This window comes from Haliotis rubra, unplaced genomic scaffold (genome assembly GCF_003918875.1).
Source record: "Haliotis rubra isolate DU_JTF1 unplaced genomic scaffold, ASM391887v1 Scf252, whole genome shotgun sequence".
Lineage (NCBI taxonomy): Eukaryota > Metazoa > Mollusca > Gastropoda > Lepetellida > Haliotidae > Haliotis > Haliotis rubra.
The window spans coordinates 1,290,622-1,311,868 of record NW_025766581.1 but is presented as its reverse complement, the minus strand read 5'-3'; the positions used below and the strand labels follow the sequence as shown (position 1 = coordinate 1,311,868).

The window sequence follows — 21,247 nt, the reverse complement described above, 5'->3', positions numbered from 1 at the left end:
TGCCGTGATCCTCTGCAAGGATGTGTTGTAACTTTCTTGTGGACAGGTGTTCATTTCTAGCAAATAGCCGGCGAATGACATCTCTGATGACCCTGACGTCAAAAGAATCTAACTTTGGATGCCTACCTTTTTGTACAAGGTTCTGTTTATTGGTTGTTGGTTTATTTTTCACAATTTTTAGCACGATGTTCTTTTTCATGCCAAGAGCAAAAGTTGTACGTTTCATGTAATCCGACACCTTACAAATCGGTTTGCTACGTTTGCTCTCTTTTTAAAAAAAATTCAACACATTTCTAATTAAACGTTTAGCATCATCTGAATAAGCTTTCATGATGACAGCTAGAAGTAGTCAATGTGAATGATCCAAACGGTCTATCACTGTGCAGTGCACAGGTAACTATCATGAACTGCACGTGCATTGACCTTTATGACCCAACACTGCCGCTGTTACAGGTCATTGCCTACCTCCCTCTGCAAGCAGTCTGCGTTCTGCTGTTTATTTTGTTGACAGTTACATAGACAGATTATTTAATACAAATGCATAAAATCAGTGATTTACAATGTGATTAGGTTGTCTGACAAAACATCCACTTGCACAGTTTGAGATCGATTGGATCTTTGGATGAAGAGATATTTACAAAAAACCGGGTCCACATGCATTTCATGCCAAACTATAGTTCCTTCATTGACATAATTAAATGTCTTGACAATATGTATTTGATTTATGTAACCATATTACATATGTACATGTGTTTCAGGAAGACACTACAAACCCCACCAATATCTTCTGTCGACGACTTAACAGGGACGAGATCCAAAATTCTATTAATCAAGTTAACCGTAAGTAATACTGTCGTTGATACATTGTCGAATATGTTGGAAACGTAAACACTAAGAGATCGTGGTGACAATTCGGCCTGGACGACATCTCATGCAACATAATGGGAATGTTGTCCGGTCAACGTGTTCGAGGGTTCATAACATCAGTCGCCAATTTTGGCTCTCTTATTTACAGCCGACGACAAAGAGAGGTAATACAGACCCGTGAAGATCCGGGTTAGAATTGGTCTTTCATAACCCATGCTTGTCGTAAGAGGCGACTAACGGGATCGGGTGGTCAGACTCGCTGACTTGGTTGACACATGTCATCGGTTCCCAATTGCGTAGATCGATGTTCATGATAAATAGCAAGATTTATGGATGTCAACACTTCTTTATTGTGAATAACACGACGTTTCGGAGTGTATGCTTGCTCCTTCATCAGGTGAATGGTATGTTGGAATGGAGCAGTTGAGAGGGCTGATTCTTCGAAGGATGTCATGAAAATCTCTGTGATAAGGGGGGACAGAGGGGAACCCGTGGGGAATCCGTGAACCTGTTTGTAGATTTTGTCGTTGAAGTTGAAGTAGGAGGTTTCAAAGCACTATTGCTCATCACTACCTCATCAGCCCACTGGCCTCTTGTTTGTAGTGCTTACTGCACTCCCTTACCTCGTGTCTATACGCCATCACTGGCTTCCCTATTCTTCGATACCCTATCGATTACCATGTTGTTGTAGCGTATCACTGGCCTCCTCGTGTTTGTATTACATATTCTTTCCCCAACATCGTTAAACTTGTTATACATGATTTCTTTGTAAGTGCCTCATGTATGTATATATATCCCCCACCCCCTTATACTCCCTACCATTAACCTGATGAAGGAGCAAGCATACACTCCGAAACGTCGTGTTATTCGCAATAAAGAAGTGTTGACATCCATAAATCTTGCTTTTCTTATGTATTCCACTTCTAAATGCCCTTCAAAGATTTGATGTTCATGATGTTCACTGATGTTCAGTGGATTGTCTGGTCCAGACTTGATTATTTACAGGCCGCCGCCATATAGCTGGAATATTGCTGAGTGCGGCGTCAAATAATAAACCAACCAACCAAATGCTGCGTCTTCTATGAGACGTCTAGGCCTATTGATGGCCAATGACATTCTATTGATGGTACGTTGTTGGAGGTTACCATTGAGCACTGACACAAAATGTCGACCCATACGCCTTGCTTGCGGGGCAACAAAGTGAGTGAGTGAGTTCAGTTTTACGCCGCACTCAGCAGTATTCCAGCTAATCAAGTCTGGACCAGACAATCCAGGGATCAACATCAGGAGCATCGATCTACGCAATTGGGATACGATGACATGTGTCAATCCAGTCAGCGAGCCTGACCACCCGATCCCGTTAGTCGCCTCTTACGACAAGCATTGGTTGTTGAAGATCAATTCTAACCCGGACCATCACGGGTCCGGGGCAACAAAGGGCGTCAGTGTGTTGCGTTGCACTTTCTATGGTTCACCATTGTTTTGTTGATATTAAATGTGTAATATTCTTTCTTCACGAAAACAAAGTAACATTTAACTGTAATTGATGACAGGTCACCAGTCGGTAGCCAGGGTGATGAGGTCTGCAACACCCAAAGAACTAATGGCGTCAATGAAGGTCAAGTATGTCGACGTAACAGAAGACGTGAAAGGAAAGAAGGAACAGACGTTTGTCTCCTATCACAAACTACTGACACAGAGCAAGGTAGTACGTCGTTTATTTGCTTCTGTGGATTATTTAGATTTACTTTTGTTTGAATAAAAGTTGCTGAAAATAAACGTCCAAGCATAGGCTGGTTACAATGTTTTCAAAAGTAAATTTCGTGGAAATATACCATGTAAACAATGCTGTACTCATGCACAAAATCAGAGTCTAAATCTTGACATTTGCGGATAAATTGTCACAAAAAAATGTTTTAGTGACTTTATTAGAGTAAATGTAACAGTTGTGTGGTTCGATTTCTGTTGAACTGAGAAGCAGAATTCAGGTGAACGCCATGGAATGTTTCACGAGTTTCCTGGTTAAACGCGCGACACGCCATTTCTGCGAATCGTTCAGTTAACGAAGTGATCTAACATAAGTATCATGCTAATAATCAGTATTAAATGATATATATATTAAGGGATTCTCTACGCTGGGTTTATAGACGTGAAACGTGTGAATCCAAAGGCCGAGTAGGTAAGGATTTTCGATTAGCGTAAATTACAGAGGATAATTTGGGTACGATGGCAACATGCAAAAACGACTGCATTGAAGTTGATGACAACACCACTGGCTTCCCGAAAGTTAGCGCCCTTGACGCTTCCCGATTACACCTCCTTATATGAATTCTTACATGAGTACAATGTGTGATGCCAATTTCTGGTACCATCTATAACACCTACTGGCAAATGCTTGTATTATTGCAAGATGGATTGGATTCTTGCAAAGTATTGAGTATATAGACATGTCAGGTACAATAAGAGTGAGTGAGTGGTTGAATGAGTAAATAATCATATCGGAAGTATTTAAAGCATATCGTGAATATGAGAGCTGTATATTAATAAAAACAAACATCTTGATTTAGTGAGTGAGCAGTGTTTTACACCGCTTTTAGCAAAATTCCAGCAATATCCCGGCGGGAGACACCTAAATGGGCTTCACTCATTGTGCCCATGTGGAGAATCGAACCCGGGTTTTCGGCGTTACGAGCCAACGCTTCAACCACTAGGCTATCCCACCGCCCTTACATCTTGAGAGGTTGGCGGATATGCATGAACGTTATGTGTGGTGTTGCAAGAATTAGGTAGACAGATTCAGTGGCAGTGCCATTAGGTTGGAGGCGGTCTGTACATGTCGTTACAGCGAATACCATATCTTGTTCATATCAAGTGGAGCTTTAGAGGTGTGAGCTGCCATGACAATTTCTTACGTCCTCGTGTTGTCCAATTTGTGTAAACACCAGCCATCATTTATGGTGTGACAATACTGGTCCTCACACAACACATGTACTGATTTCCTGCGACCTGAGAACACACACGTGCTGCCGTGACCATCGCCGTCGCCGAATCGCAACCAAGTTATGCATCTGTGGACGACCTGAAGAGGTCATCGTCAGCCAGGGTCTCAGATGACGCAACAACTGCGCAGAATGAGTGAGTGAGTGAGTTAATATTTATCGTCACATCGGCAATATTTCAGCCATATCGTGACGAGAACAGTTTATAATTATATTATAGATCAATAAAGTAGGACATTAAAAAACCTGTTGACGAAGAACAGTAAACTACTAGTGTATCACAGATATCCATTTAAAACTAGCAATTAAAACTAAAATATTGGAATTATAAATGACAATACAATATTAAAACAGGCTATAGATTGCCAACAACTGGAGGTAGATCACCAAACTAGGGACCATGGGGACTTACAGTACATTTGCTTCCTGCATGGGCCCTAGCTGGATTTACATCATCCCCTCAGCCGTTAGCAATTGAAATATATCTAGCCATACATTAAAATTACACATATCATACGATTAAAAAATGGAAAGTTGAAATTTACTTTGAATGTTTTGGGACTTACGTACCCTCTCAGGAGGACAATAATTTTACAGTACTTTAACCCCCCTCGTGGATACAGCCACTAACAATCTGTGTTACTAATTCAAACTTCCAATCATAAAATATTTAGCTATTTACAAATCTGTTAACAAATTTAATTCTTTTAAAAAAGCAATAATTAAATGAGGACTTATTTTATTAAAAAGATCCTTCATAGTTCGGGATTTGAAAGAGATATCCCTTGTGATGGAGTACTCAACACAGTCAAGCAAGACATGCTTGACCGTGATTCGTTCATCACAAGGGATAGAAAACGGAGGATCCTCACCTTTTAATAGGTACTCGTGCGTATATCTTGTGTGGCCAATACGACATCGTCGTATGATGACCTCGTCAAATCTGGACTGACAACACAAGTCAGTGTAACCGATATAGGGTTTTATTTCATGTAATTTATTGATACCTACTTGGGTGTCCCACTTCTTTTGCATCAGATCACGGATATAAGATCTTATAGCAGCTTTGTAATCAGATTATGGGATCAGAAGTGGTGTCACAGATTTGTTGAGTGCTGCCTTGGCAGCAAGATCGGCCATTGTATTCCAAGAAATGCCAACGTGGCTGGGTAACCAACAGAGGACGATGTCGTATTGGCCAGTTGCAAGATCATTTTATAATTCTATAATTTCTAATAAAAGTGGATGTTTACGAAAAATATTTTTTATCGCCTGAAGGAAGGAAAGAGAGTCAGAAAAGATTATGTATTGTTTATATTTAGGGTGTCTATTTATATATTTAAGAGCTGTTAAGATTGCGTTTGCTTCTGCTGTGAAAATTGAACTGTCATTGGGCTATCTGGAAGATATTGTTTTGGACCCAATGACAGTGGCACAAGCAACCGCGCCACCATCCTTGGACCCATCTGTGAATAAGGATTTATATGTATTATATTTACTTTTTAATTGATTATATTCTTGTTTATATAGTAAGTCATTAGTTTCTGATTTTGTAAATGTAGTGAGTGTTAGGTCGACTTTTGGCCTAACCAATTGCCAACGAGGAGAAGAAAGAAGACGGGAAGGAGATATATTTTCCAGTTCAATGCCGAAGGCAGTATTGAATGGCTTAATCCTGAGCCCAAGAGGCGGAACAAGAGAAGATTTCTTGTTGTACAAATCCTCATAAAGAGGTTTAAAGATACAGTGAAATGCAGGATTAGACTCGTTAGAATATCGTTTGGTAATATATTGTAATGATAGTTTTATACGGCGTTGTGCAAGAGAAGGCTCATCGGCCTCGACGTAGAGACTGTCAACAGGAGATGTTCTGAATGATCCAAGACAAAGTCTCAGACCTTGGTGGTGGACAGAATCTAATAGTTTTAAGTTGCTTATGCGCAGGCTCCACCATATACGATGGAGCCATAATCAAGCTTCGAGCGGACCAATGATCTATACAGGTGTAGGAGGGTAGTTTGGTCCCCTCCCCACTTTGAATTAGAAACGACTTTCAATAAATCAAGTGCCTTCAGGCATTTAGTTTTTAGGGATTTGATATGCGGAAGAAAGGTTAAATGGGAGTCAAAAATCAGACCTAAGAACTTGGCCTCTTTCACAACCTTGATGGGAGTGCCATTTAAAAACAGTTCTGGGTCTTTATGTGGTTTATATTTACGGCAGAAATGTATGCAATTAGTTTTTGATTTAGAAAATTTAAAGCCGTTTTCAAGACACACGCAGAATGAACTGCCATTATATACGTGTCACCCGCAAGCCTCTTTGCTCAATGGACACGAGGCGTCATGGAATCCTACATGCAGATATTGATCACACACGGTGCTAGAGTTTACAAATGCCGTGCTGAACCATAGACGTCACCGACTGATACAAAAAATTGTACAATCACCTTTGACGTTGTCCAACGTATCACATGTACAACTTGGCAGAATCAGAAATCTGAATGGTTTACTTTAAAACACACACATGGGTTTCTATTTTGGGTGACTGTACAAAACATGAAAACAAACGTACATATTTAGACATATGCACATATTTCTAGTTTTGATATGGTTTGCGTTTTGGGTAATGTGCAATCTGGTCCATACGGAACTACTTATATTCTTACCATATTTTGTTCTCTAGGAAGGTGGCAGTCAGAAAGACCTGTATGTGAGGGTAGCAAGAAATGACAACGTAACTGGCGAAGACATAGAAGAGTGTCTGAAAGAAATTCGTAGAATAACCGCACGTATGTTATTAAATGTTCATCATACTGCTTACATCTTTAGATGAATTAATAACCCATTAGAAGTACCCTCGGCAATCTATAACACCTATTGGCAAATGTTTGTATTAATGCAAAATGGACTGGATTCTAGCAAAGGAAGGAATATATAGCTCTCTGGGACGCTGTCAGGTACAATAAGAGTGAGTGGTTGAATGAGTAAATACTCACATCGGAAGTATTTCAACCATACCGTGAATATGAGAGTTGTATTATAATAAACACTAACTCAGACAGAATAAATCCCTCTCGACAAAGGACAGTAAAACAACCAGACTATCAGATACAATGACTTTACACTGATCCTCTGACAAGGGTAATAACAATGCAGCATTATGATCATGTATTTGATGGTGGCTATTCTGATTTGGCGTAAATGAAAAGAAAAAGTGAGAAAAAGTGCCAATTATCACCGAAAGTCCCCACTGAAAACCTTTTCGACTGTACGATACCGTTTATACACTGAGCAGATACTGATGATAATAGTGATCGCGGCAATAATGTCACTAATAATCCATCACAAACACATGCAAAGGCAAGTCAATTGTTCATCTCGTAAAGCTAACTCATTTCCGAAATGCAGCTTTACTGAATATATGCTATATGTCATATATATTCGAATATAACTTATATTGCAGATCATGATGCTATCGTGAGAATCAATCAAGTTATATCAAAACAAAATACGAAGGGGCTCATGGCTGCCTTACAGGTCCAACATGCTGAGCTTGAATTGCCTTCACCATCAGAGGAGAGAGCAGAAAGGGAAAGAGAATACCAGATACTAATGTACGAGGCTTACACAGATAAGGTACATCTACATCCATACCTTCCATTTACTAGCGGTATGGCAATGAAGCCTCAGCCATTTGGAATTCCGATGAGTTGACTCTCGTCAACCTAGGCTTATTATAAATGGCGACTATATCAGGCCTACCAAAGAAAACTTTCCCACTGTTCAGAAAAACGCAGAAAGTCCACATTAATCGTGGAAATAGCAACATAAACATAATACCTCGCTACTGAAACAGTAAAATACGGCACTTTTAAATCGCTAAAACTGGATAAAAAAACGAAGAGCTTGCAATGTAGGTTTTGCATGCGCACATGGAAGAGGAAGTCTCCACCGACATTTTCCAGCTTGGGCAAAAGTTACATTCCCTTTTTAAAGTATTTTTGTTTTGTTATTTGGCATTTACCATCAAGATACTTGTGTAAACACTTGGTTAGCTTACTTTCCATTCGTATGAAATGATTGACAGACATTATTTCGACATGTTCAATACTTTTTGTACGCGAGGCGATTCAAGGTTGCTCGGGAATACTTTTCCAGGTCAGATCGTAACGCGCATGCGCAGTAGAGGTCAAAGTTCGCAGATATAAAAATGTTGCAGTTTCATAGTTTTTCGTTGCGGTTTTTACTGTTTCAGTAGCGAGGTAATATGTTTTTGTTGCTAGTTCCACGATTAATGTGGACTTTTCTGCGTTTTTTTCTGCCCAGTGGGAAAGTTTTCTTTGGTAGGCCTGCATATGGTGGTTAGACTTGGCGATATGTCTGATGTCATGTTATCGAGGTCCGATGACATGAGTTGTTGTTCATAATGTCCACCACTGGTTTGCCTGGTTACTTACGGGCCGTGGTCACATTGCTCTTACGATCTAGACAATTTAGTGACAAATGTGAGATTATGAAGAATGATTGTTTTTATAATGTTCATAACAATTGTGTGACAAACTATTGTACATGCGAAGGATGATGTTTTGAAGGCGCACAAAGGAACCGATATCAGAATGGAGAAAGATGATATCCAGAAAGTCCTATTGAGTAAGTATCGCTATTGATACATGAGATTATTTGAATCTTTTGAATCGTGTTGGAAAGTATCTCTATTAATAGATGAGATAATTTGAATCTTTGGAATAGTATTGGAAAGTATCGCTATTAATAGATGAGATAATTTGAATCTTTGGAATTGTGTTGGAAAGTATCGCTATGAATAGATGAGATCATTTGAATCTCTGGAATCATGTTTGAAAGTATCGCTATGAATAGATGAGATCATTTGAAACTCTGGACTCATGTTTGAAAGTATCGCTATGAATAGATGAGATCATTTGAATCTTTGGAATTGTGTTGGAAAGTATCGCTATGAATAGATGAGATCATTTGAATCTCTGGAATCATGTTTGAAAGTATCGCTATGAATAGATGAGATCATTTGAATCTTTGGAATTGTGTTCGAAAGTATCGCTATGAATAGATGAGATCATTTGAATCTCTGGAATCATGTTGGAAAGTATCGGTATTAATAGATGAGATCATTTGAACCTTTGGAATCATGTTTGAAAGTATCACTTTGAATAAATGAGATCATTTGAATCTCTGGAATCGTGTTGGGAAGTATCGCTATTAATATATGAGATCATTTGAACCTTTGGAATCGTGTTTGAAAGTATCGCTATTAATAGATGAGATCATTTGAACCTTTGGAATCATGTTTGAAAGTATCGCTTTGAATAGATGAGATTATTTGAATCTTAGGAATTGTGTTGGAAAGTATCGCTATTAATATATGAGATCATTTGAATCTCTGGAATCATGTTGGAAAGTATCGCTATTAATAGATGAGATAATTTGAATCTTTGGATTCGTGTTGGAAAGTATCGCTATTAATATATGAGATCATTTGAACCTTTGGAATCATGTTTGAAAGTATCGCTTTGAATAGATGAGATTATTTGAATCTTAGGAATTGTGTTGGAAAGTATCGCTATTAATATATGAGATAATTTGAATCTTTGGAATTGTGTTGGAAAGTATCGCTATTAACAGATGAGATCATTTGAATCTTTGGAATTGTGTTGGAAAGTATCGCTATTAATATATGAGATAATTTGAATCTTTGGATTCGTGTTGGAAAGTATGGCTATTAATAGAATAGATCATTTGAACCTTTGGAATCATGTTTGAAAGTATCGCTTTGAATAGATGAGATTATTTGAATCTTTGGAATTGTGTTGGAAAGTATCGCTATTAATATATGAGATCATTTGAATCTCTGGAATCATGTTGGAAAGTATCGCTATGAATAGATGAGATCATTTGAATTTCTGGAATAATGTTGGAAAGTATTGCTATTAATAGATGAGATCATTTGAATCTTTGGAATTGTGTTGGAAAGTATCGCTATTAATAGATGAGATCATTTGAATCTTTGGAATTGTGTTGGAAAGTATCGCTATTAATAGATGAGATCATTTGAATCTTTGGAATTGTGTTGGAAAGTATCGCTATTAATAGATGAGATCATTTGAATCTTTGGAATTGTGTTGGAAAGTATCGCTATTAATAGATGAGATCATTTGAATCTTTGGAATCGTGTTGGAAAGTATGGCTATTAATAGATGAGATCATTTGAATCTTTGGAATTGTGTTGGAAAGTATCGCTATTAATATATGAGATCATTTGAATCTTTGGAATTGTGTTGGAAAGTATCGCTATTAATAGATGAGATCATTTGAATCTTTGGAATTGTGTTGGAAAGTATTGCTATTAATAGATGAGATCATTTGAATCTTTGGAATTGTGTTGGAAAGTATCGCTATTAATAGATGAGATCATTTGAATCTTTGGAATTGTGTTGGAAAGTATTGCTATTAATAGATGAGATCATTTGAATCTTTGGAATCGTGTTGGAAAGCATCGCTATTAATAGATGAGATCATTTGAATCTTTGGAATTGTGTTGGAAAGTATCGCTTTGAATAGATGAGATTATTTGAATCTTTGGAATTGTGTTGGAAAGTATCGCTATTAATAGATGAGATCATTTGAATCTTTGGAATTGTGTTGGAAAGTATCGCTATTAAAAGATGAGATCATTTGAATCTTTGGAATTGTGTTGGGAAGTATCGCTATTAATAGATGAGATTATTTGAATCTTTGGATTAGTGTTGGAAAGTATCGCTATTAATAGATGAGATAATTTGAACATTTGGAATCATGTTTAAAAGTATCGCTTTGAATAGATGAGATTATTTGAATCTTTGAAATCGTGTTGGAAGGTATTGCTATTAATAGATGAGATTATTTGAATCTTTGAAATCGTGTTGGAAGGTATCGCTATTAATAGATGAGATCATGGAATCTTTGGAATCGTTTTGGAAAGTCTTAAAATTGATTCGAATTGGAACACATTACCCTACAAGGTCTAAATATCTATTTCTCAACATTTTTCAGGTCTGGATATACTTCAGGAAATAGATACATTAGAAGACACACAGACGAAGAAATTATTGGAAAATCTCAGAAAAGATGAAATGGACATCAGTGAATACATTGTGGACAATATGGACGAATCTGAGGAGCGTTGCTACGCAACGTTGATTTTTGAGAAGCGAGACAAGAAAAGAAAGGTACAGCCTTTGTTTGGAAGTGCAAACGAAATGTATTTTCTGGTTGATTTGCAATGTTAATAATATGAATCTTTTAAGATAATTACAGTAGCGTAAATGATACAATGAACATCTGGAGACAGGTTACGTTAAAGTAATAGTCGTCCTCACACAAGCCTTTATAAGTTTATAAACATGATACAAATGCATATAACAATGAGTACGATGACAATAACATCAATATGATCGTTACAGCCTGGATTGCAATTGTATCAGATTTCAGCAGCTGTGATTATGCCGTACTAACGGCAAACTACGTTTATAACTGTAGTGGTATAGTTTATATATAAATGACAGTAGCCTGTACATAGGCATGTTATACAGATTGTATTTCATCCTTATTCTAGGACAGGAGCAACAGGAACAGTTGCAAATTCTTGACACGTCGAGAAGTAAAAGACATTGTCAAAGGTATGGTACTTAAAGGATCGCTTATTTTGGACTGCCTATAACACGATTAGTGCTTTTACGCACTAAAATGCACATTTAAATCGGGGAAAATGTAGGTTAAAACATTTATTCAGACCAGAACAACGGTTCTAAATGAGTATTGTAAACATATGGAAATGTAGAGAATGTGCAACGACGAGACGTCTCATGGACATGGGACCATGCCGACCATGGATGGGAAAGTTCTTGGCACACGGGGGTAGGAAAAAAGCACAGATATTTTTTAGGTTTGCCAGACTCCCGATATAATCGTGACATGAATTGTGGTGTACCCTATGGATGTATGTCTTAAAGGGCATGACCAGTATTTGATAGTATTGCAGAAAACTTCATATGGAGAGAATCTATATCAAGAGACAGTGCATGGCTAAATTAGTCAACTGTAGGGCTGGCTAAAATGATCGATAATCGGATAATATCATCGTTTGGATATTGTTATTGATTATCGATATGAAAATTGTTTTCTATAATATCGTATATCAGCTTTTGTGACAGAAAAAAAGGTTGAACCTTTTTCACACAATATACAAATTTAGCACTTTATTCATGGTATGCTTCTAAATTATGTTCAGGGCGCTGTTTTGATAGTAATGCATGCAAAACATGCCGGCTCTCATCAGTGAAGTGAAATATATTCATTTCTTTTAAACATTTTGGACATTTCTGCTCAAAGTTACGTCTCAGATATTTATCGATAATGATCGATATTAAGTTAACGATCTATATCCAGCCCTTGTCAATTACATTGCATATTTACTGGTTTAAACTCTCAAGGGGTTCACATTAAATAATCCAGTGATCTCTACATGTATTCAGGGCGGTGGGGTAGCCTAGTGGTTAAAGCGTCCGCTCGTCACGCCGATGACCCGGGTTCGATTCCCACGTCATGGGTACAATGTGTGAAGCCCATTTCTGGTGTCCCCCGCCGTGATATTGCTGGAATATTGCTAAAAGCGGCGTGAAACCATACTCCTTCACTCACTACATGTATTCGTCATTTTCTCTGACCGTTAATTTACTCAATCATACGTGTTGACGTTGATCTTATTATTGCTCTTGTTAATTAAAAGATAAATAGTTTGGTTTGTTCAATTTCCGGGATTCATTGGAATTCAACATAGGCAAATTTAGTTTAAAACCGACTGCGTCAGAAAATGACGAATACATGTAGTGAGTGAAGTAGTATGGCTGACTCCGTCGGTTTAAAACTTAATTTGCTTATGTTGAATTCCAATGAATCCCGGAAATTGAACAAACCAAATTATTTATCGATATTGTAAACCAATTTGTAGTAAGAAGCGTTTTTTCAAGGAACTCTTTGAATGTAGCGCGATCGTGGGTTCTATCACTTTACTATTATCTGATCACATATGATTATATGCCATGGGATTGTACTCCCCATCATCTTTGAATAATTAATTCTTCCAAGAATTTGTCGTCTTCGAAGATTGTGAAAATCCCCCCGAAAGAAAGTGAGGTGGTAATCGATCCATTATGCAAATTCATGCAGCGAAAGTAGTACGGTATTAGTGCCAACGTATAAATGTGTGGTTAATAGGCCATAATTTTCAGGTATGTCGAACACTATTCGACAAGGGTAATTAACCAATCAGATTGCGGAAAACACTCACTATTGGTTTACAATTGAATATAACAGATACCATTCATAGGCTTGACATAAGAAATCTTTACTGAACGAAATCGATTTTACGATCAAGGCTGAATCAGAGGCATTTATTTATAAATCACTATAAAATACTGATGATACCAGTGATCATACCCGTGAAGATCCGGGTTAGAACTGATCTTCAGCAACCCATGTTTGTCGTAAGACGCGACTAACGGGATCGGGTGGTCAGGCTTGCTGACTTGGTTGACACATGTCATCGTATCCCAATTGTCTATATTGATGCTCATACCGTTGATGACAGGATTGTCTGGTCTAGGCTTGATTATTTACAGACCGCCGCCATATGGAATATAGCTGGAATATTGCTGAGAGCAGCCCTAAACACCAATCAACAAAAAACATCAAATAATAAAATATACTTATACCAAAACCATACAAATACGTTGTGACTTCAGAATTCAAGGCCGTTTGGGATATACAGCGAAGAGATTCACAAAAGTTGAAGGAACATTGGGACAGAGTGCTCCGAGATGCCAAACTTGATCCAAATAACTTTGAAAAGTTAGAGGGCTATCGAAAGCTCTTTAAAGAGGACATTGAATATAAGGTATTGCTTAAACATTTTCTTGATTTCCTATTTTCGAGTGTATTTCGAATCCCCAGTTCGCCAATGTGTTGATTCTTGGTTTATCAGGACCATATCTGCGGCACAAGGGCGGAGAAAGTCCTATTTCATGTCTGACGTTCAATGTTCCTCTCAGACCTTATTGTAGCCGTTATTCCAGCCTGTGTGATAACGCCAAACTTCCAAAGTGGTTAAACCCTGAAGGTATAGGTTAGAATCTGTTTACTAAGCCTGATTCCAAGCCTGTCATAAGAGGGATCGGGCGGTGAATCTCGCATGTCATTGTATCCTAGTCGCGTAGATCGATGCTCATGATGTCAATCACTGGGTTGTCTGGCTCAGATCTGGTGTGACCTATTGACTGGGTCGGTGTCTGGTACAACTAGGAAGCCTTGTTCACGTGCATATATCTCGACTCAAGAGAGTCACGGGTTGGCAGCCATTATGGCCGTCCCTGGCGCTGTTGTACTGTTGATGAGGACGTCCTGTGTATTCGATTAAATTACGTATGACGTCACTCTGCGAGGTTCAGAATGCAAGCATTCCTTATGGTGAAATCGAAAACGGTGCATTTGAACTCTTCCCAGGAGTTCTCAGAGGGCAATGGGATCTGGCCAGTTTTAAGACGGGATTAGTAGCAATTCCTCCTGATCGTTAATTATATCTATATACTTATTATAATGTATAATAATGCAACAGACATTTCGTTCGTTTAGTTACTTTAATCCTTCATAAACATTTACCCAGGTTCAAAACGAGATATTGATACAGTAAAATGCGTCTAAAACGACCACGCTTATTACGAAACGACGGATATAATGAGCAGTTTAGGTCCCGGTTTATATTTTTGAAGAAATGCGTATCATGCATGCTTTTGACTTCGTTATAATATAACCGTGGATTACTATTAGGCGTGTAAGTGAAAAACACACGTCACCAGAATTATATTGTAATTGTACAGCTCATATGGTAAAACAATTATTACTTTTTCAAATTAGTTCGTTTATGTTGTTCCGCTGATGACTATATTCATTCTGTGCAACAGCAACAGAAACGGAAAAATGCATCCTCAAGTCGTGGATTTGAAAATCTTCTGAAACAGCAAGATGTCCAGCGCATTATGTTTAAATGTAGGTATCTTCACGGAATTTAATGTATATGCACAGGGTTTACAACACTGAGCAACAACATTTGTAAGGAATTGCATGAGCTCTGAATATGTCCAGGGCATCAAGTACCATGTTCATCGTTCCACTGGAATGTAAAGCTATACCTATATTCAGTTCTCATAACACACAACCGCCATCGAGGACATATGATAGAGCTCGTCTCTCCGGAAAGAGAAAAATCGGTGGATTGGTCCCTGGCCATGTCAGATCAAAATACTTTTAAAAGTCTGCTGAAAAATGTTCTCAGAAAAAAAGTACCGGAAAACAGTCCTAAATTTGCCTAGGAAAAAAAGTCCTATTTTGCAAAAGGATTTTTTGACAAAAGAATAAAAAGTATTTTTTTAGTTTTTCATAGTTTTTCATAGCGTTTATTGACTTTCATGTATTGCATATTCATACAACAAATGTAAAATAGACACATCCTGAAAACATTGTTTTAAAGATCAAAGATCAATTTGAATATCTAATCTGTCCGTTATAATCACTAAAAGTAAGTACTTCATGTAAATGTCAGACACTTTGACACTATTAACTCTTGCCTTTGAAAACACTGTTTTAAAGATCAAAGATCAATTTGAATATCTATTCTGTCCGTTATCATCACAAAATGAAAGTATTTCATGTTTTTACATGTCATTTAAGAGATCAAAGACATATCTAAATATTTAATCCGTCCTTTTAATCACCCTTTGTATGTGAGTACTTCGTGTTTTTACAAGTGTCATTAAAAAGATAAAATATCAATTATCTATTTAATAACCCATATGTGTGAGTTATCAATGTTTTTTTCTAAAATCTTTGACCTCAAAGTAGATGAATAAATAGGTTTTTATTACAATAGGACTTTTTTTCCTGAGTGGTTTTTTCCCGTACTTTTTTACCGAGGACTTTTGTTTCCAAGGACTTTTTTCCTACAATCCTTTTAAAGACCAGGGTCCCGATCCACAAAGCATCCGTAACGTTGCGACCTGTCGTAACTCTATAGTTTATTGATGATAGGCTTACGAATGTGAATGTCCCGGAGCTCAGCAGTACTACTGTTTGCCTCGGTATAGTCTGTGAGACAAATGTATCCAGGTAAAACCACAACATGATATCTCAGTGGGTAACATAAAAGCATCATTATTCAAGAAACGTACAATCACATAAACATTTAGACACTGTTCAACAGTATGTAATAACCCATCGCGCTGCCAAATGTTTAAAACGCTTTCATACTTTACAGAAAGGATATTCAAATAATGTGTTAACCCTTTTGTTTGCCTTTTTGGGAGGTTATAATGTAATCTACGTAAATCAATATGTGTAATCAAAGATACTATTTAGATTTGTTTGATTTTAGTGTACCCGGCTATCATCAGGATAAACGAAATAATAGAAGCATTCATCGTTGCCAAAGAGAAACGTGAAGAGAAAAGGGTCATCGATGATCTCGAAAAGAAATGCCACAGAGCCATAACTGCTCCGTCCGCTGAACTGGTGAAGGGAATTGTTGTGAACAACAAGCAGAAAGGGTATCTCACAATGCTGTCTGGAACAATAGGCGACGCCACACAAAGCACAGAGGTCAGAGCTTATTCACTTACTGTGAGAGAAAACTGTTTTACTTACATCCCTTTAGAGCATGCCTCGGCGTATGTTCGAGACTTAATGGCGTTGATATTTCAAATTTGTAACTAACCCTGCACTACTTACTTCCTGCACTTATTGCTTACGGGTCGAAAAGCGTGGCTTGCCAGACGATGTTAAAAGACGTAGAACTGCAATCACTTCCTGGTCTCGGCTGCTACTCGTCTGCGCATGCGTCACCAGAATGTGACGTCAGCCACCTCAGATTATTGCTTTTCGCACGCCAACTCTTCATTGTATCCTACGGGATTTTTTGTGTGTAGTTGTTGAACTGACTTTGTGTGTATTATTATACTTTTTCCTCTACGAGAAGTGTGGGTATTATCTTCCATTTTTTCTTGGTATTTTAATTATGTAGTTCTGTTTAGTGATGTCGTACGTTTATAACACGGTCCCGTCATCACTTTATCACTTTCCCATTTCAACACTTCGCCGTATTTGTAAGTCGTTGTGTTTTATTTGGTTCAGGCTTATATATTATACCATATAGTAGTGGTATTTTTATTATGTCTGTATTATGGTCTCTTTATCATACAGTTCTTTGAGATGTTGTTCTCAATTATGCGCTTGGCGCTTCCTCGCCTCCTACGTTCTTGCTGATGTTGTCACCGCAACGGCCGATGGGTCAACAGTTTGCGCCGTGTCAGGCGCCCCAGGCTCCTGTGTCACAGTCCTTTCCAGTGTTCCCGGGGCAGGCGCCTTATGCGTATCACCCGTCTACAGGTTTTCCAATGCCTCAGGCGCCTATGATGCAGGCGCCATACGGCCAACAGCAGTTTGATGTGTCCACGCTCAGCACTCTCTATACTTTATTATCAGGTCAAGCCGGTACCTCAGCGCCTATGCCGTTCATGCCTCCAACAACATTGGCGCCTCTCCCTCCTACAGTGCCTCCAGCACCTTTGCCACCTCTGCCACCTCTGACGCTTACGGCGCCTATGCCTCCTCCAGCACCGGTGCCTATCCTGTCTACTGTGTCAGCTCATGTGCCTACGCCAACGTCTCCCGTTGCCTCCACGTCCTCGGCAGGCGACCATAGGTCGATATCTCGGCACAAGGCGTCTTCTTCTAAGGCGTCGTCTGAACGTAGCCGTTCGCCCTTGCTGTTTCGTTCACCGTCCTCAGAGAGAGACTTTGCCCCAGACTATGATGAGGATTTGGGATCTAATCACCTTGGTTTTGATCACGTGTTTCACTGGACTGCTGATCGTTTGGTAGCCTCAGTCGCTTCACCGGGACCTGATGTTGCAAAGTCGCTTACTATTTGGGACTCGCCTTCCTTAATGTTACCGACACATGAGGCGGTCAGGGAAATTCTATCTACACTTGATGAAGATTTCGCGGGGATGTCTCTCAACCCAACTAGTAAAGAGCCTAGAGTCTGACGTGATGACTATCCTATTCATGGCTTGGACTTTGCCCAGACAGTGACTAAGTTGGATGAGGAGATAAAACTAGCTCTTCCTCTGTTTCCTCTTATAAAGTTCAGGATGCAAGGGTATCTGCTTTGGACTTGGAACTTAAGCGTATGCTACGCTCTATATCGGCATTGGCGTCAGCGACTGATGCCATTACTCAGGACCTTAAGGAAGTTAATCCTGATCGACTGTATCATCTCTCAACTATGATGCTGTGGCAGGGCAAGGTGTTCACTGACCTTCGTGAGCACCTTAGCTATCGCGTGCGTCATCCGTCAGCAAGGCTTTCTCTCTTTCTCTTCATGGGATTCGGAGTTTCAACGCAAGTTATTCCACCAACCCTGGTCATCGTAGACACTGTTTAACAACGCTATTCATGACATTTATCGGGAGGTGTGTGAATTTGCCAAAGGTGAGACATTTCTGAAGGCTTTCCAAAATGGGCAACGCCCTTCCTCTATGCCATCCAACACCTACCAGTCTCGACGACCGTCTGTTCGGCATGCCAGGAATCCAGCGTCGTCTCGTGGCAGGGGATGTGTTGCCACGGCTAGATCAGACAGGGTGGGATATCAACGTCGCCGTGCTCCCGCCCATGGCGGAGGGCGTCGGGGCAAGTGAAGTGAGGGACATGCACGACTGGACACTCCCACCTCCAGAAGTCCCAGTTTATCCTACACCGGTAGGTGGGAGAATAGGGATCTTCTCGGGAAATTGGTCAATCCTAGGGGATCCATACGTCACCGATATATTGAGGCAGGGGTTTCGACTCCCCCTCCTCTCCGATCCACCTCTGACGCTATCTCCGCAACGGCACAATCATTCCCAGATTCAACACGACCTCTTAGCAGAGAACATAGCTATTCTGTTGGAGAAAAGAGCCGTCGAATTACTCCCGCATCCCGTCACAATGCCAGGGTTTTATTCTCCAATATGCTTAGTTACGAAGAAAGGGTCCACGAAAATGAGGATGATTCACAATCTGTCCTATTTCAACGAGACTTTCCTGGAACGTCATCCGCACTTCCGAATGACGTCCCTCGAATACCTCAAATCGATGGTATGCGTCAACGACTTCCTCATCAGCCTGGATCTTCAGGATGCATACCTTTATGTTCCAATACGCCCCAGCGACAGGAAGTACCTGCGCTTTTATTTGAACAATCAACATATCCAATGGGCTGTCCTCCCATTTGGAATTTCAACGGCCCCATGGTTGTTCACACGTATCACAACTCCTGTTTCCCGGTATCTTCATTTGAGGGGCATCAATTTCGACCCGTACCTGGACGATTGCCTTATGCACCTGCTGGACCATCTGCTTCTTGTACAACAATGTGATTTCACCCTTCGTCTATTGCGGCAACTAGGTTGGCTTGTCAACCTGGACAAATCGGAGCTTGTCCCACCTCACACTCTGACATTCAACGGAGGCCATTTCCAGACGGACAAGAACCTTGTTCAGATTCCTCTGGACAGGTGGGACAAGATTCAGTCTCTGATTCCACGTGCGCACTCCGAACCCCTGTCTCTCCGCGAGTGGCAGGCACTCCTGGGATTGTTGACGTCAGCGCAGGACCTTACCAGCACATTATCAACGGTTTTGTCTTCCGCCTCAGTTACATCCTTACCTTCTTTGGTGGACTCGCTCATTGAACGTCTTAGGAAGAGTCTCTTTGGCAGAACGGTCACCGGATTACCAACTGTTCGTCGACGCCTCCGTGCAAGGTTCGGGCGCTCACTTACACGACCAGGCGGCCGCCTGCCTTTGGTCGGGTCAACACCAGAGCTGGCACATAAACAGTCTCGAATTGGAGGCCGTGATACTTGCTATCCATCCATCCATTGCGTATCGGCTACGAGGAACTTGTCTTCTGGTGGCCACAGACAACACCACGGTGGTATGGTACATCCGGAAGCAAGGGTCGCCACGCTCACAGTTTCTTCTCTATCAGACCTTCCGTCTCTTTCAACTGGTCGACGATCTCCACCTTCTGTTGAGAGTTCGGCATATTCCTTGTTGCAAAATCATATTAGCAGACACTCTCTCGAGACCCGACAGAGTTGCTCCCACGGAATGGATGCTACACAAGGAGGCTTTCATGCGCTGGGTTCTCCAAACATATATAGAGCTATTTGCCACCGGTCAAAACCATCAACTGCCAGTGTATGTGTCCCTAGTACCGGATCCAGTGGCAGGCGCGGTGGATGCTCTCAGCCTTCGTGGGAGGGGCTTCACGTGTATGCGTTTCCACCGCCGGTTCTCTTACCCAAGGTTCTTTCAAAGGAGACGACTTGCCTTTGACTAATTTTGGTCGCGCCTTGGTGGCCGGCCAGGAAATGGTTTCCCATTCTAAAAAGTCTAGTGGTAGGAGATCCCTTTCCTTTACCGTTCTCGTGCATCTTCACAGCCATCTTCCGCATCCTGCTCAAGAATTGTTAAATCTGCACGCATGGACCGTTTGCAGAAAGCACTGCATGCTAAGGGGTTTTCGGCCAGTGCAGCCAAAGCCATTGTGACGGCACACAGAACTTCTACTAGACACTTGTAAGTGGCAGTCGTTTGAGCGATTTTGTGTCACCAGGAAGCAGGATCCGCTGAAAGCGTCTCCTCAGTTCTTAGCAGATTTCATACTTTATCTCCGAACATCCAGGCGTTTGAAGGGAGGCACCATTGCCACGTATTTGGCGGCAATTAGCTCAGTTTTAGCGGTCCCCACTGACAGAAGGATTTCCAGTATCCCAGAATTACAGGCCATGCTTCGTTCTTTCAAACCTGAAGATCAGAAATTGATCTCAACACTGTGTTAGACCATCTACGTGGTGCACCTTATGAATCAATTGAGAACGCTCCCCTCGATGATTTGTCTTTAGCGACAGTGGCTAGAGTGAGTGAGGTTCACGCCCTCGACGTGACTAGGGTCAAGTTTGAGCGTCGTCGTCATGGTTCTGTGCACTTGGGTCTGTGTTGGGATTTCATCGCTAAAAAACAACTACCAGGTCAACCTAATCGGCAGTTTTCCATTCCACCATAATCATCTATTGTTGGCACTGAAGATGATACTGAGTTGCTCTTATGTCCGATTCGTGCGCTCAAAACTTACATTGACCACACCAAAGGCGTCCGTGGCACACAGAAACGGTTATTTCTTCCCCTATCCCGAACGTCACAATCAAA

At 40.2% G+C, this 21,247-nt stretch overlaps 1 protein-coding gene across 1 annotated transcript; it reads left to right on the top strand.

The window, feature by feature from the left end:
* Positions 1-6,591: 6,591 nt before the first annotated feature.
* LOC124279595 lies at positions 6,592-17,690 on the top strand. The gene is made up of 9 exons (XM_046715438.1): positions 6,592-6,657; positions 7,332-7,504; positions 8,446-8,518; positions 10,934-11,109; positions 11,496-11,559; positions 13,684-13,835; positions 14,899-14,983; positions 16,365-16,656; positions 17,471-17,690. The coding sequence occupies exons 2-9, from the start codon at positions 7,391-7,393 to the stop codon at positions 17,688-17,690; spliced, it is 1,176 nt and encodes a 391-aa protein (XP_046571394.1). The 5' UTR covers positions 6,592-6,657; positions 7,332-7,390.
* The last annotated feature ends 3,557 nt before the right edge of the window (positions 17,691-21,247 follow it).